This window comes from Bremia lactucae, linkage group LG10 (genome assembly GCF_004359215.1).
Source record: "Bremia lactucae strain SF5 linkage group LG10, whole genome shotgun sequence".
Classification (NCBI taxonomy): Eukaryota; Oomycota; class Peronosporomycetes; order Peronosporales; family Peronosporaceae; genus Bremia; species Bremia lactucae.
In genome coordinates, this window is record NC_090619.1 from 5,708,674 (window position 1) to 5,723,333 (window position 14,660).

The 14,660-nt window shown below is 48.7% G+C and overlaps 3 protein-coding genes across 3 annotated transcripts; 2 read left to right on the plus strand and 1 right to left on the minus strand.

The window, feature by feature from the left end:
- Positions 1–545: 545 nt before the first annotated feature.
- Positions 546–2,666, plus strand: CCR75_006033 (uncharacterized protein; the record flags this gene model as incomplete). Its single annotated transcript, XM_067964106.1, has 1 exon — positions 546–2,666. The coding sequence occupies one exon, from the start codon at positions 546–548 to the stop codon at positions 2,664–2,666; it is 2,121 nt and encodes a 706-aa protein (XP_067818849.1).
- A 129-nt stretch (positions 2,667–2,795) lies between these two features.
- Positions 2,796–4,813, plus strand: CCR75_006031 (uncharacterized protein). Its single transcript, XM_067964104.1, has 4 exons — positions 2,796–3,353; positions 3,415–3,664; positions 3,728–3,856; positions 3,926–4,813. The coding sequence occupies exons 1-4, from the start codon at positions 3,228–3,230 to the stop codon at positions 4,144–4,146; spliced, it is 726 nt and encodes a 241-aa protein (XP_067818847.1). The 5' UTR covers positions 2,796–3,227; the 3' UTR covers positions 4,147–4,813.
- CCR75_006032 (uncharacterized protein) lies at positions 2,884–3,078 on the minus strand (the record flags this gene model as incomplete). The annotated part of the gene is made up of 1 exon (XM_067964105.1): positions 2,884–3,078. The coding sequence occupies one exon, from the start codon at positions 3,076–3,078 to the stop codon at positions 2,884–2,886; it is 195 nt and encodes a 64-aa protein (XP_067818848.1).
- Positions 4,814–14,660: the final 9,847 nt, after the last annotated feature.

The following is a 14,660-nucleotide window of genomic DNA, read 5'->3' on the forward strand; positions in this document are numbered from 1 at the left end:
AACAATACAAAAAATGTATCGTCACTAAAGATTGGTCGGCAACATCAATTTTTATAATTTACCAAAAGCCGTCGGGTTTCTTTTGAGGAGCTTAAGGATGACCGGGCCTCGGAGCAGAAATCCGTGACACTTTTGAGCGCCTTCTGTGTTTGCATTCGTCGCCGTGGAGCATTTTGAAGATTACTTACGCATTCACCGTTTTATAAAGCGCTCTGTGTTCCAAGACCGTTCCGCAGCGTTTAAATTGTCGCAGGTCTTATGCACTGAACGCCACGTCCTTTGTCGCCTCGTTTCTGCCTTTGCTCTTGATCCAAGCCATCCGCGCATCACCAAACCAATGTGCCTTGTTTTTGCTTAAATCTAAGCCTTGCTTTCGTAAAAACAGCTCTTAGTAGAAAGAAAAAAACATGTAGAGAAACCGTCAAGCGCCGTTTGGCCATTGTTCTTAGCGCCTTCTCTAATCGTCCCGTACAAATCAAGACACCCCATCCGCTGGCGTGTGTCGCGGCACCTCATTTATCGTTTGTTTTATCTTGCAATTGCGAATGCAATCGTGCACCGTGCGTGACTCGGAAGCCATTCGCTTGGCCCAAGCCTCGGACTGGAAAGCGCTACAGCGTCTCCTTGAGCGCCACCCTCATGTGGCGCAAGAACCGGGCGATCACGGTATGTTACCTCTTCACTGGGCTTGTACCGTCAGCCGCGTGCCGCTTTCTCTCATTGCGAAACTGCTACAAGCCTATCCCGACAGTGTCCGCGCGAAGAACAGTGGCGCGTTGCTTCCATTACACATTGCGATTCGTGCTCGCGTCCAAGCGTCGTGTCTCCGCAAACTCGTACGTGCGTATCCCGAAGCCATTAGTGAACGGACACCGGATAATGTATCGGCGCTCGAATTGGCCGAATCCATTGGACTGGATAATGACCGAATGAAAGTACTCTACCGCGTCTATGACCGTCGTCGGACTCTTGAATTGCAGCAACATCCGATGTTGAATACGTCTGAGGCCGCTGACGAGAGTGATTCGAAATACATGCAGGAAGAAGGAGAAGCTTCTGGGATTAATAACTTGTTAGAAAAAGAAATGCTCGATTATCTGGATCCGATGCTGCCAGAATGCGATGGAGGCAATGGATTCTTTCATATCGGAGACGACGACGAGGTCGACGGTCTAGGACCGGACAATAGTATTAGTATCATGAGTGCTCAATCGCTTAGCGACCTCGAAGGGCTCGAGTCCCCGCATGGCCACCTCGTTTCGCCGTCGTCAACGAGTTCTTGCAGTCAAGACGAGGGGGTCGAAACGAGCTCTCAATCGTCTTTTGGATCACCCTTTTCCCGCACGAGTCCTCTTCGCTTGACCGGAAACCACCGACAGAGTCGAGATCTCATTCTCCAACCGAGTCAATTAAGTCGCTCGACGTCGTCACATGTACCGCTCCAGACTCACCAATTTGCGAATGAACGAGAGCTCCGTTCGATGGTATCAACGACAAGTGCCACAATGACTAACGTCATGACTACAGACGACACTGCCAAGCGTGGTTTTAGTCGTCATTCATCGCTCCCAGTGACGCTCAAGCCTGATATTCTGGATCCAAGCTCTTTGTTAGAAGTGGATAAAGATCACGATGAAGTTGAGATTGAATCTTCCCGAGATAGCAGCAGTACGATGGGAGGGTTGACAACCTATCAACGAGGACAGCTCTTTCAAGGACAAGAGACGCTGCCGCTTACTCGATACTCGGTGTCACGTGATGGATCGCAAATGAGTTTACCGCTCGTATCCACGCGATTACCTCGTCGAGCGTCGTTAGAAGCGCCTGTGTTTGGGTCAATCGATCCTCCTCCGGAATGGAAGCACGATGGCGAGTGCTCAATCTGTCGCGCGACGTTTGGTATGTTTAAACATCGCCATCACTGTCGAAATTGTGGCAAATCAATCTGCAGCCAACATAGTGCCGACAAGAAGATTGCCATCGAGGCGAAAGGATTCACGACTCCCCAACGTGTCTGTGTCACGTGTTATGCCATGATCACCCACACGCGTGCATTGAGACACGACTTTGAAGTCGAGGAAATGAGTCGTCAAGACTCGACGTTAAATGTCAATGAGTTTCCGCCTTTTGGAGCATCGCAGACACATCTAAACGATCGCCACTTGTCGGTCGTGGCTGCCTTTCCATCTGCGATAGTCTCCGGATTAAGTCGCAGTAACACGGGGTTTACCTCGACTCGAGGACCGATGGATGCGGCCGAGAGTCCGACGCGATCGCCACGCTATCATCGCAAAGCCAGTTCAATCAAGTCCAGCGTGGTGTCAGCTGGAGAAGCGACGAGTGGAGTTAGAGAGCGTGCGACTTCGAAAGTCGGGTCTGGACCGACGTCACCTGTCCACGAGCTTCGGTGTTTGTTGGCTTCCCAACAAAAGCAGATTGAACAACTTGCGCAGAGCAATATGCAAATGCAGCAGCAATTACTCGAACAGGAAGAGCTCAAGGCCGAAACGATGCTGATTATTACACAGCTCATGACACGTGTCTCGGTGCTTGAGCTTCAAAAGGACCGCCACTTTCAAAACAAGCGTCGGAGTGCCGAGACGGGCGAAAGTGACGATGACGACGAAGATTATCCGCAAGACGACAGACGTCCATTTGAGCACTAGTATTTTTTATCAACTTTACCGGCAGAGCTGAGAAAGCAATGCTGGTATCGACCCTCACCTGATTAACACGACTTTACTCTTTGACTTGGTAGTATTTAGATAAGTAGACAAGAGAGCGTACCCGCCACGTAATCAAGGTCATGTGTTTATTAAAAGCCTATGTTTTTTTTATAGAATTCTGCTGGCGTTTAATGATGAGCTCGTTCGGGTGTCGTCGCTACTGGTGCGTACTGCTCGAGACGACGACCGATTCAACCTCCTTAAGTCGGGACGACAGGCGCGAGTTAATGGTGTCTACGACGAGATAAACGCCGAAGATAGCAGAAGCCAGACCTAAGCCCGTGAAGGGCTTTTTGGCGCAGTTGGTGATGAATGGATGGCTTCTCCACGCGTCTTGGTGGGCGAGAACCATGGTAACAGACGATTGTGAGGGGTGTAACTTGGTCTGCAAATTAGACAGTGATATTAAATTGCTTTAACCTTCTTAAGCAACGTAATGTATATCTCGACAAATTCAGTACGTTGTTTTGAAATGACACAAATCAATAGCACTAAAAAGCTATGAAAGACGCACCTAGTGCTCGGAGAGGCGCAGGCGTTGCCAACGTAGCGCGACAGACCTGGGACCTTGAGCACTATGGTAAACTTGCGATGCTTCGCGCCGAAGGAGGTCTTGAAAAGGAAGAGGTGCGCGGGCTTGTGAGGTGCCATACATTGGTAATTATTTAGTCATTGTTCACTGCTTTAGACGAAAAAGGTGATCAATTCGTCAAAAGAAGAGTTCCAGTTGGCAAATGAAGATGCTGCAGGACCTGCAGGCTCAGCGCGTGCTTTCTTGAAGGCGCGTACTGCAAAAATGGCGTTGGATACTCGCGTAGGCACTATCAAGGTGGTCAAGTCGGACGAGTTGAGCAAGAATAGTGGATACTATTGTGAAGTCTGTGAGAGCAGCCTTAAAGATTCAGTGGCGTATCTGGACCATATCAATGGCAAAAAGCGTATGTTGTTTGTAAAGAATCGTTTAAAATAAAGGATGTCTCGATTCTGACGATGCAATTTAGATTTACGGAAATTGGGCTATAGCATGCGGGTAGAGCGCTCGACAGTGGACCAAGTGAAGGCTCGACTACAGAGTGCAGCTAAGCGCAAGTGGGACCCATTGATGACTAAAAAGTTGGATGCTATGGAAGGTGCGTCTCAATGCAGGATATGCAGAAGATTTCAGCAGGTTATTGTGATATTGCAATAATGTTTTGTAGACTATGAAAAGAAGCTTAAGGCAATTGAAGAAGAGGAAAAGCGCGTCAAGCGGCAGAAGAGGGAGCAAAAGAAAGTGAAAAAGCTTGGTAGAGATACATTGATCGAAGTTGAGAAGGGAGCAGACAAGAAAGCTGAAGCAGCAGAACATGTTTCCGATTCTGATGCCGATATGATGACACTTATGGGCTTTGGTGGCTTTGGTGGCTCTAAAAAGTCTTAAAAGTAATATAAAGAGGCACTTTTAGAGGGTGTTCGCGATTATTTATTAACAAGCCGCATTTCGTAACTAGAGGCAATTGACACGCGAGAAAATAGCTGGCTTTATCACGCACGACAAATGGCTCTATGCTTTGACTTACTTTTTGTATTAATCTTGAACTTCACGAAAACGAATAAATCCAGGTTATCGTCCGCATTGCTCGAGTGTGATCAGTAAAAGTTGGCTTACCACGCAGCGATGACTGCCAGGCCCTTCGTTTCCATTGATGATTAGAGTTCGTCCTTCTGGACCAAACGACTCGCTTAATTAGACAGCAACGCGCTGCAGCTAGTACTCCTGTCTCCCGTATGACACGACGCGGCGAATCTGGCTCCGGTGCCGATACCTTTGCAGATTCAACCCGTTGTGGGACTTATACGAACGACCGGCCGAAGCTGCTTCGTTGCAGGAGCATCTTCGTTGACGAAGCCATTGGCCGGGAATAAAAGAGTCGTTTACCATGGCTCGATCCCAACACGCAAGCTCGGACCGCTTAAATCATATTGATTTATGGCTTTATGGTGCTGTCAAACTTTTCAAACGAGCGCTCAACTAAAAATACAAAAAAAATTAAGGTTATTCTGGAAACACACTATCTTTTTTATCTGATAATAATTTTACATGCCAATATTTGTTATGTCGAAAAAGCTTCAATTCTTAGACATCACCACTTCGCAATCTTGTTCAATAAAAGGAATTGTTGCGGACACCCGATTTATGCTACGGACACACCTCTACGATACATTTTGTCTTTAGGCTTAAATATCCCTATTTTCAATAAAAACGAAACCACGGATTTCTTAAAAATCGTCATTTCAATCGACCATCAAAATCTACAAACTTCCTTTGTGTAGAATCAGGTACATTTGGCAAGCAGAGGGAAGCAAACTTTTCTATCTCGGCCAAGCGTGAAGTCAGGCCTCTCGCCACCCAAGTATTAAGAATAAGTAGGTCGAATTACTTTACATCAAATAAATGACCATCCCGTTAAGTACACGAAGTGTACAAAATTGTTTGTGTCACATTAGAGCAACTTTAGCAGGTTACACCACCACTCTTTAACCGCGAATTTTATATTTTGTAAAATCGTCAACTGGAGGAAGAGGGACAGCGAGCTGCTTTACGCGTCAGTGTCTACATTCTTGTCATCACACGGCACCTGACATGCCACCTGAAAGAGGCAATGCTGATGTGTCGTCTGCAAAGACACCCACACAACCACGCACTAGCGCCGGCGCAGCGATAAAAGGCAGCCGTCACCTACTGTCTCATTGCAACGCTGACAGCTACTGCTGCTGTCGCGCTAACTGAACTTACAGGTCCATCCCACTTTCACATTGAGATATAGATCCGTCGCTCATTGTTGACTACAATGAGTCTACATCGCTGCCATCACCTCATAGTAGTGATATGCACAACAAGTTAATGAGGAAGGATGATGGCGCTTTATTGCCCATACAAACTTCATTCGTTGATCCTAACATGGAGACGCCTAAAGTCGCGAAGGGCCAACTTGCCTTACGTCAACGAAGCAACTGTCTCGTTGTCTGCGCTAGCCAGCGCAGCAACCATTCGTGAGAGCGCTGCCCATAAAGGCGCAGCTGCTTCTCAGTTGGGTAAAGCCACAACCCTGTCGTTCAGACCATCATAGCTCCACCAACAGAACGTGAACGTGCCCAGTCGGTGTCAAAAGCCAGTCGTATTGAACGTGACTATGTGACTGGTGGCATACCACCAATGCCACCTCCATCCGAATGGCCTTATTCGGATGGAACTAGTGCGTCGCTCCTAGAGCGCGCTACTCTATATGCACATAATGATAATGGCATATATAGTTCGTGGAAGGCTCAGGGGCATTCACTTGGTTGTGTTTCCCGATCCCGGTCGTGTTGCATTCAAGTGTATCAACCGACCAGAACAAAGCGGAATCCTGCTCCACTATCAGCCGGCGAAACAACAGTCGCAACGAATTTACTTTCCTCGTTTGCGTGTAAAAGAAAAAATGGGCGGTACTGTACCCCCTGTTTCTAATCGTCAAACCGCTCCTGCTGGTCCATTCGGAACTAGCGAAGCGACAAATGGTGCTCCTTCACTTGTGGCATACACCAGACCCGATGCGTCGACGCGCAGCGCGTGGACCGGTTCCCAAGAGTTAAAAGTCCTCGGGTTTCTTCTCCACTAGACGAGGATTTGATGTTTTTGCTGCACGGAGCGGTGGGCAGCGAAATCGCCGCTCCTATCGTGCGCCACCTTCCAACAAGGAAGCATTGTTTCCCAGCAGCATCCATCAGAGCAGGTGGCGCACGATAGGAGCGGCGATTACGCCCACCTACTCGCAGCAGCCTATCCCGCATCCGTTCAGTCGCAGGCGCTGAGCGCTGCTGTAATGGGCCAAACAACAGGAATTAAACAAAACAAAATAAATAATTACAATTAGGGGCAGGTGCTGTGCCCACCATTCGGGCACAGCGTAACAAATTACTGGTTCATTATCGGAAGCCAGAAGATCCAATAAGGACCAATGATGAATTACCTGAAAATAAGTGGTTCCCGAAAAGCGGGAACAGGGTCGTGCTTAGTACGATTACAAATATTGGTAAAAATTAAATGAATCTTACTTGGTACCTTATGCATAGGCTAAAAACTTCCTCAAGCTTTCGTGTAATCTAGTGAACGGGACGTTCTAGCTCCGTTACACCAAGTGGCACCTAGAAGTCCTTCCCAAGCCCGAGTTTGGGATGAGCGAATCATCGTATTTCGATGCCTTAGATTTGCTTCTAGAGTACACGAACTCCCCCCATCTCACTGGTGTTGAGTGGGACGCCCTCAGTCGCCTCGCGGCGATATCGGGAGAGGCGTTCGTCGCGTCGCTGATGAGATCAGCGACACTCAACGCACAACGTCTCGCCAGACATGAGTTCATGGCTCGCGAGCTCTACGAATCCAATCGGCGAGCTTTAACTCCTTCACAGAATCGTTCCGTGAAGATGGAAACCTCCTTCTACTCAGGAGAAAGGCAAAGATTGATTGACGCTGAATCGATGGTTCCGAGAAGTCGACATCGCCATCGAATCGAGGCTCCTCGAGACGTCCCAGTTGAAGGTCTACTTCCTCCTTCCCATCTCACCTGAAAAGCCAAGGAATGGGCCCTTGGTAAGCTCGTCGTGGACGAGCACGCGTTCTCCACGCTGAATGTCATCCAGGATGGCCTTCGTCTTGCCTTCGAGACACCACAAGAGGAGAAAATGTTGCGCTCAGGGTTCCTGTCCATGCCACAGGGTGAAATAGCGATGCGCAACTATGTGCAGAACCTCGAAGCGCTGAGCGAAGTCAGCGCGTGAAGATTACTTTGCATCACAGTCATGGGAGACTCTGCGAGAGTCTGGAAACCTAGTCTACGACATTGCTCGTGAGTATGCAGATGTATTCCCGGACACAATGCCGGCTGAACTCCCCGCTGATCGTGGTGTTCGGCACGATTGACTTCGTGCCAGGCTCGAAGTATTGCATGACACGGCAGTGGCCGTTGCCTCGAGATCAAGTCGAGACTATTGACGAATTCTTCGAAAGCCACCGCAAGGCGGGTCATGTGCGCGAGAGTACCTCGCCACATTCAAGCTTAACCTTCTGCGTGAAAAAGGCATTGCTTCACTGATGTGAACGCATCTACTTGTTCTTTTGACCAAACCCGTTTCGCATCCTTTTTAAAGAGGTCAGACAAGGGCTCAGTCCGCTACGCATAATTCTTGCTATACTTATGCAAGCAATAAGCGAGCCCTTGGAGTTAGCGCAAATCCTTCACATGTCGTGAAGTTGGCCATTTCTTCACCGATTTTACTTTGTCTGGGTCTGCTCGTATATCATGTGACCCTACGATGAAACCCAGCACAGGTATCTCGGAGACCCCTATGACACACTTTTGCAAGCTGACGTACAATTGGGCGCCCTCCAGAGTCTGCAACACAGCGTCTAAATGACGCTTGTGGGACTCTATTTTTCTCAGCGCGTCCTCGGCCCTACTATCAATGAATTCATCGTCAAAGTAATGAGGCGTGTTGGGGCGGTGCTAACGCATCACGTGAGCCACCACTCGTTTTAATGTCGCTGGTGTGTTTTTCAAGCCTTGAGGCATCCCAAGCCACTCCCAAAGCATACCGCTTGGGGTGCTAACAGCCGTTTTGGCTTAATCGGACTCTCTCGTGAGTACCTGATAGTAGCCATCTCTTAACTCAAACGCGGAAACGATAGTTGACTTTTCTATGGAGATCAACAAAACATCTTTCAGCGGGGCGTTTGCGCCGGAATGGTGGCCGTGTTCAGCTTATTGTAAGCGTGAATCACGCTCCATCCACCTGTAATTATAGGCACACAGAAGGTCGGGCTGCAGTGAGGCGAATTGCTCTTACGTACATGTCCCGCCTTGGCTAGCTTGTCAAAGAAATCATCGATATAAATGAGTTGTGCTTTTAGCAACGGCCATTGCCTGGTCACACAATACTTGGGCCAGGTTCTAATTCAATTTCGTGCTCGATGTCCCTATCGGCCGGTAGGCGGCTCAGCACTTCTTCTGGGAACACATTACGAGGTTTCCACAGAATATCAAAAAAACGGGCTGTCTTTCAAGGCATCCCAGCCTTGAGCAGCGACTCGGTTCGTTTTATCCGTTTCTAGGACGCTCATGTCCATTGTGTACGACAGCAAGCTCATTTCTGGAACTGGTACGACTACTTACTCGGGGATTTTTCTTCCTTGAATTTGGACAGGAACAGATTTCACGGCTCTTCAGGGTTTTACTATCTCTTCGGCACATTAAAGACGCGCTGGAGCACCTCAAAAGCGGATTTCTCTGCTATTTCGTCTTCGACGGCCTCGAACATCTCGTTCGAAGGCCCGTCCTCTTTTGTCAGCCTTTGATAGTCCATATCGGGTACTCGTCTTTCGAGTCACCACGAGGACGATTCGACGCATGACAACTTGTCATCATCCTTTTCACTACCTCAGTCTCCACGAGCTGGGTATGAATTGGTGACGTTTGACATCCCGCCAACGCACCCTCAACTATGTTCGACACGACATCAGTTGCATACGCCTCTCGCATAAGTACATCCTTTTCGGTGTCCTGCGTAGAGTTTGCAACTGTGCGTGTACGCCAGTCTATCCATGGTTGGTGTTTTGCCAACCATCGCATGCCTAGGATGAGGTCATACGGACTCTCCATACCTAGCACTGTGAACCTTTCTTTACAAGAGAAGTTACTCAAGCTGAAGGCGAGTTCTAATTGAACTTTCTCGGACTTAACGAGCGCGCCGTTCGTAAAACAAACGGTCGCCTCTTCTCGCTTGCCATCCTGGCAAAGCAACTCAAACATCGCCGGTCTCTTTTTTAGAGCCGCGAGTTTTATAATTTTTTGTGATGCACCCGAATCCACTATGAGGGTCATCACCTGGTCATAGCCTCATACTTGAGTGCTTAAGAACAGAAAGGATGAGGTCCGAAAATTCTAGATCTCAGGGACTATGCTACCCATTTATTCGACAACTCTGAACTTAGGGGTAGCTTCAGAGTCCGCGTCAGTAGGGCACCCCGCCCCTACTGCGCTCCTGCATTTCCCGACCCCTCAGTGGTCGATGCAGAACTTATGCGTCTCGCACGCTGGATCTTGCCATCGCCCTTTGGGAAGGGACTCCTATTGCTGGGCATCTTTGCCCTAGCAGGGACCCTGGCATAGCAGCGAGCCATCATATGGCCGCGCTTGCCGCATTTATAGCAATCCATGGAAGTGGTATCTGACCTCTCCGCCGACGGCGTATACCAAGCTGTCGCCGAGGCACTGTTGTAGGATTGCTCCTCAACTAAGGCAACTTGGATTGCCTCTTCCATCGTCGACGGCACCTTTCTAAGAAGGGCCTGTCGAGATGGGCCATGCCAAAGTCCGTCCATGAAACGTAGACACCTTAATGCGCGGACCTACGGTAATGGACGCCGACAGCGAGCGCATCTCATGCACATATCTTGCAGAGATCGCTTTGCCTCTCGCGCTCCAAAGAAGCGCATCTGAAGCAACACTTCGTTGTTCGGTGGCTGGTGCATGGCGCGATCTTTGTCTTAAAAAATAACCATGTAGGGATCGCCTGAAAGTCCGCTATAAACGCCGAGTAAAGCCCACCCTGAGGCCTTACCGCACAGGTGCGACATGGTGTACAAAACCATCCGGCTGTCGTCCACGATGAGCTGCCGACGCCGCATTGTTCTACGGCTAACAGCCAGTGAACAATCGTGTGCGCTGCAGTTCCATCGAGCTTGGGTGGGTCCATCCGAATGGGCCTCGGCTAATGCGGCGAGCGGAGAGCTTCTCAATAGTCTTGTTGAAAGCCTCGCTCAGATCCTGCTCTCGCCAAAGCTCATCAGTAGTCTTAGTGACGGACTCCGCCGCAGCGTGGATCTGTGACTCGGTGCGGCTCTCCGCTGTCCGAGCACGAATGCCTCAAACTGCTCCAACTGAGCAACTTTTGCTCAGGAGGACTGCCCAAGAGCCTGGCCAGGGCTTGTTCACCAAGTCCCTGCGCCAAGTGCCCTGCGCCCTCCCGATGATGTTTGGAGAGGTAGGAGAAATGAGCCTAATCGATGTTGAGGCTCATCCTCACGTGCACACGCAGAGATGCGGGTCGTGGGAAGGATTTAAAGTATTACCAAGTGTAGGCGGGCACGTCTTGATGCGGCCATGCTCTACATTTTAACTCACACCTCCAGACAGTGAGGAAGCGGTTTGACCGTCTTCTCTCACGTACAGTGTAGCTGGTGGGCACCTAAGTGACCTAGTACAACTGTCGTCACGGAAGCGGTAATCCAGCTTCACGTACGCACTTGTTAGCTAGAAAGTAGTCCTAAGACTTATTTTTATTTAATCAATTCAAGTGTAAATACTTTCAGCCGATCAATAAATGCCATCTTTTTGGATGTGCACCTTACGTGGCGAGCGTATTATCTGAATAGCTCGGCTTGCGGATGACGCTAGCCGTCATCCCTGTGCATCACATACACAATGGTGTCACTTTCTGCACCACACCAAATGGCAGGTCTAACTAGAAAGGGGTGCGTTTGCCAGGAGTGCAACGGCACCCGCTTCCGAGAGAAGTTCGTGGTGACTCGAAGAACGAGTACCCGACAGATTAGGACGATGAAAGGCACGTCCAAACGAGTGACCGTTGGATCAGTCTTTAATGAAGAGGAGGGGACTTCCAACGACGTGTAAGAGGCCGTTAAAGACAAAATTGCGGAGGCATCCTCACTTGAGGTGCTCGTGCAAGTCTTTTAATCTGTCGAGGAGATAGTAAATTTTCCGGAGATGTGGGATCCGTTCCTTGCCGAATTAAAGGAAGGATAGATCCACGAAACAGTCACGCTAGTTCCAAAAGAGAACTTGGTGGACTATTGCTCGTCGTTCACAATGGACGAGAGCGTCCTTGAAACGGACAAAAAGAAAAGGTTCGCTGCTCAAGGCTGGAATGCCTTGAGAGACAGTCCGTTCTTTGAGGTTCTATGGAAACATCGCGATGTGTTCCAGAAGAAGTGCCGAGCCGCATACCAGCAGATAGGGGCACCGGGCTCGAAACAGACTTCGAACCTGGCACCAAGTATTGTGTGACCAGGCAATGGCAGTTGCCAAAAGAACAAGTCAAATATATCGATGAGCTCTTCTATAAACGAGCCAAGTCGGGACTTGTGCGTGAGAGCAAATCGCCTCACTGCAGCCCGACATTTTATGAACGTAAAACCGCTGGTGAATGGCGCGTGGTTCATGCTTACAATAAGCTGAACACGGCGACCATACCGGCGCAAACGCTAATCCCGCGGAAAGATGTTTTGTTGAACTCCATGGGAAAGTCAACTATCTTTTCCGCGATGGATTTGAAGGATGGCTACTATTGTCGTCCGAAACGGTATGTAGACCCAAATGAGGTCACATACCCTCATCCGTCTAAGGAGACCGATGGTGACGCCGACTGCGATCTGAGCGTCATTTGGGTGAGAGGGACAGAGAAGGTGAAAGACAATCAGCCGACCGACTGCACCCACCGCGAACAGGACTCAGAGAGCGAGGGATATCACGCGAGGAACGCAGATCCCTCAGCATTATTCTCTCAAAGAGGTCCAAGCAAGTCTTCAGACGTTCATAACCCTGACGAGCCTTCGCTCGAACATCATAAAGATCCGAGTCAGTCGCATGACTTTATCCTCGAGTTCCACAATACGTCGTTCAGCAGCGCTTGATGCCTGTGGCTGAACGGACGAAGGTAAGGCAGCTGCGAGTCGATGGGCGAGATCGCCACTCCTATCGGGCGACGCCTGCACTGATGGATGCGGGTGGGAATTAACGCTTCCTTAATGGAAGGTTGGTTGCCCACCGCTTCGTGAGGCAAAGGTATCAGATCCTTGTCCTATGGAAAGGTTACCCAAAGCGTTTTTACTCTTGGGAACCGATCGATACCCTACGTAATGATTCACCCGACTTGGTGACTGCCTATGAAAAAGAGCACCAGCTGAGGCCTCTTCTAGTCTCAAATGGACTAGCAGAAGCAGCGTTATAAGAAGAAACAGGGGGTACAGTACCGCCCATGATTTCTTTCACACGCAAGCGGGCGAAATTAATTCGCTGCGGCCGCTATTTCATCGCATCGGAATGCGGATGCATGCGGCTCGTGAATACCGCCTCGTATTGGTCGGGCGTTTCATTTGAACGCAACACGACCGGGATCGGAAAAATACGCCCAAGCGATTTTCTGAGCCTTCATTTATCTAAAGACGCTATATCAACTATGAGCGTCTAGAAGAACGCGCTCTTGGAGCGACGCCCTTGGTCCGTTTCAACGAGGCCGTTTACATGGAGGGGGCATCGGTAATATGCCACCCGTCACATAGCCACGTTCAAAACGACTGGCATGTGACACCGACTGAGCAAGTTCACGTGTCGTCGGTGGAGCTTTAGGCCCGGAATCCTCTATGTCAGAACTATTATGTATAATGGTCTGAGCATAAGGCGTTGTGGTTTTACCCAACGGAGAAGCAGCTGCACCTTTATAAGCAGCGCTCCCATTAATGGTCGCTGTGCTGTCCAGCGCAGACGACGAGACAGTATTCGTAAATAATGCTGTCTTTATGTGAGCAATAGGAGAAGTTTGGATGGCGCAGAAGCCGTCATCTCTTATCAATCGCGTTAGCTTCAACCAGCTGAACGAAACTATCAACAGTGCATGACAAGGGACTCCTTGCCATGAAATATGCACTGGCTAAGTTTAGGGTATATCTCTTGGGAGATAGACCGTTCATCTCTTAATGACGTCCTACCCGCCGTCGGACATCCGCCATTGAGCACTTGCCATCGGATTAGTATACTGGTCGCTACAGGTGTTTCCACAAACCGGTATCCTGACATCTAAGCTGGACGAGACGTAATCTTGACAGCAATGATGACATACCTAAGCTAATTCTAACGACGCGACTTTGTTCACTTCATGCCAAGCTCAAGGTAGAAGCGCCAAAACTGTCAAACCGGATGGGAGTTTTGTCAAGGGCGCTGCTCAAGTAGTGCATCAAGCAGTAGCGTTAATGTAACGGGGTGTATCGTTACATGAAATTAACAATAAAAGATTGTTAACTAATATTATCCAAAAGGTAGATAATATTTGGAGGAAATTACTTTAAATAGTAATCTCCTGAATTCTTATCCATAAATAGGTATAGACCATTTTGTCTATTTATTCCGCAGACTAATCAGCTGTAGAGGTAATCAAAGAGAGTTACGAGATAAGATAGATAAGAATTCATGTACATGTTTAGTATTAGTTTATAGTTAAGACAACATTTACAAAGATAGATTAACAAGACACTTAACTATATTAATACAGTTTTCATTTTACACTCTTAAGCTAACTTGCCTTAAGAGAAGTCTTCCTCTATACGTACAGTGTACGTCACCTAACGAGAGGCACCACTCACATCTGAAGCAGTGTGAAGTGGACTTGTACTGAAACAGTACAAGTCGCAGTGCCCCGTTACACCTGGTAGCACTTTGTAGTCCGTCCAAGGACCACATTTCCCACATTTAACATGGACATGTTAGATGGTAGTGGGAATACGCATCACGTTTCCCCTGAAAGCTACTCCTTTCTAAGTGATATAGAAAGGAGTGCGGTTGAACGAATGAGTTCATCCGTAGGAAACGATGCAATCCTGGCATTACTGTCCAACTTAGACAGAGATGCCCTCCATTCAACCGTCGCCAAGTTCATACAACATGAACTTGACGAGATGAAGGAAAAAGTAGCCTTGCTGAATCAGCAAGGCTCTCAACAGGCGGAACTGTTGAGATTACAACAGGTACAGACCCCTGTACCTGGGATGACGCAAACGCGTCGTCCCGAAACTCTAAAGATTGACATCTCAAAATATAGGGGAGTCGAAGAAGACTCCCTTTT

What these genes read in the sequence shown, in the direction of transcription:
- CCR75_006031 (XM_067964104.1), top strand. Translation starts at nt 3,228, where the DNA reads ATGAAAGACGCACCTAGTGCTCGGAGAGGCGCAGGCGTTGCCAACGTA. An exon ending in GAGGTCTTGAAAAGGAAGAG is followed by an intron (nt 3,354 to 3,414) that starts GTGCGCGGGCTT and finishes TCACTGCTTTAG; the next exon opens with ACGAAAAAGGTGATCAATTC. An exon ending in CCATATCAATGGCAAAAAGC is followed by an intron (nt 3,665 to 3,727) that starts GTATGTTGTTTG and finishes GATGCAATTTAG; the next exon opens with ATTTACGGAAATTGGGCTAT.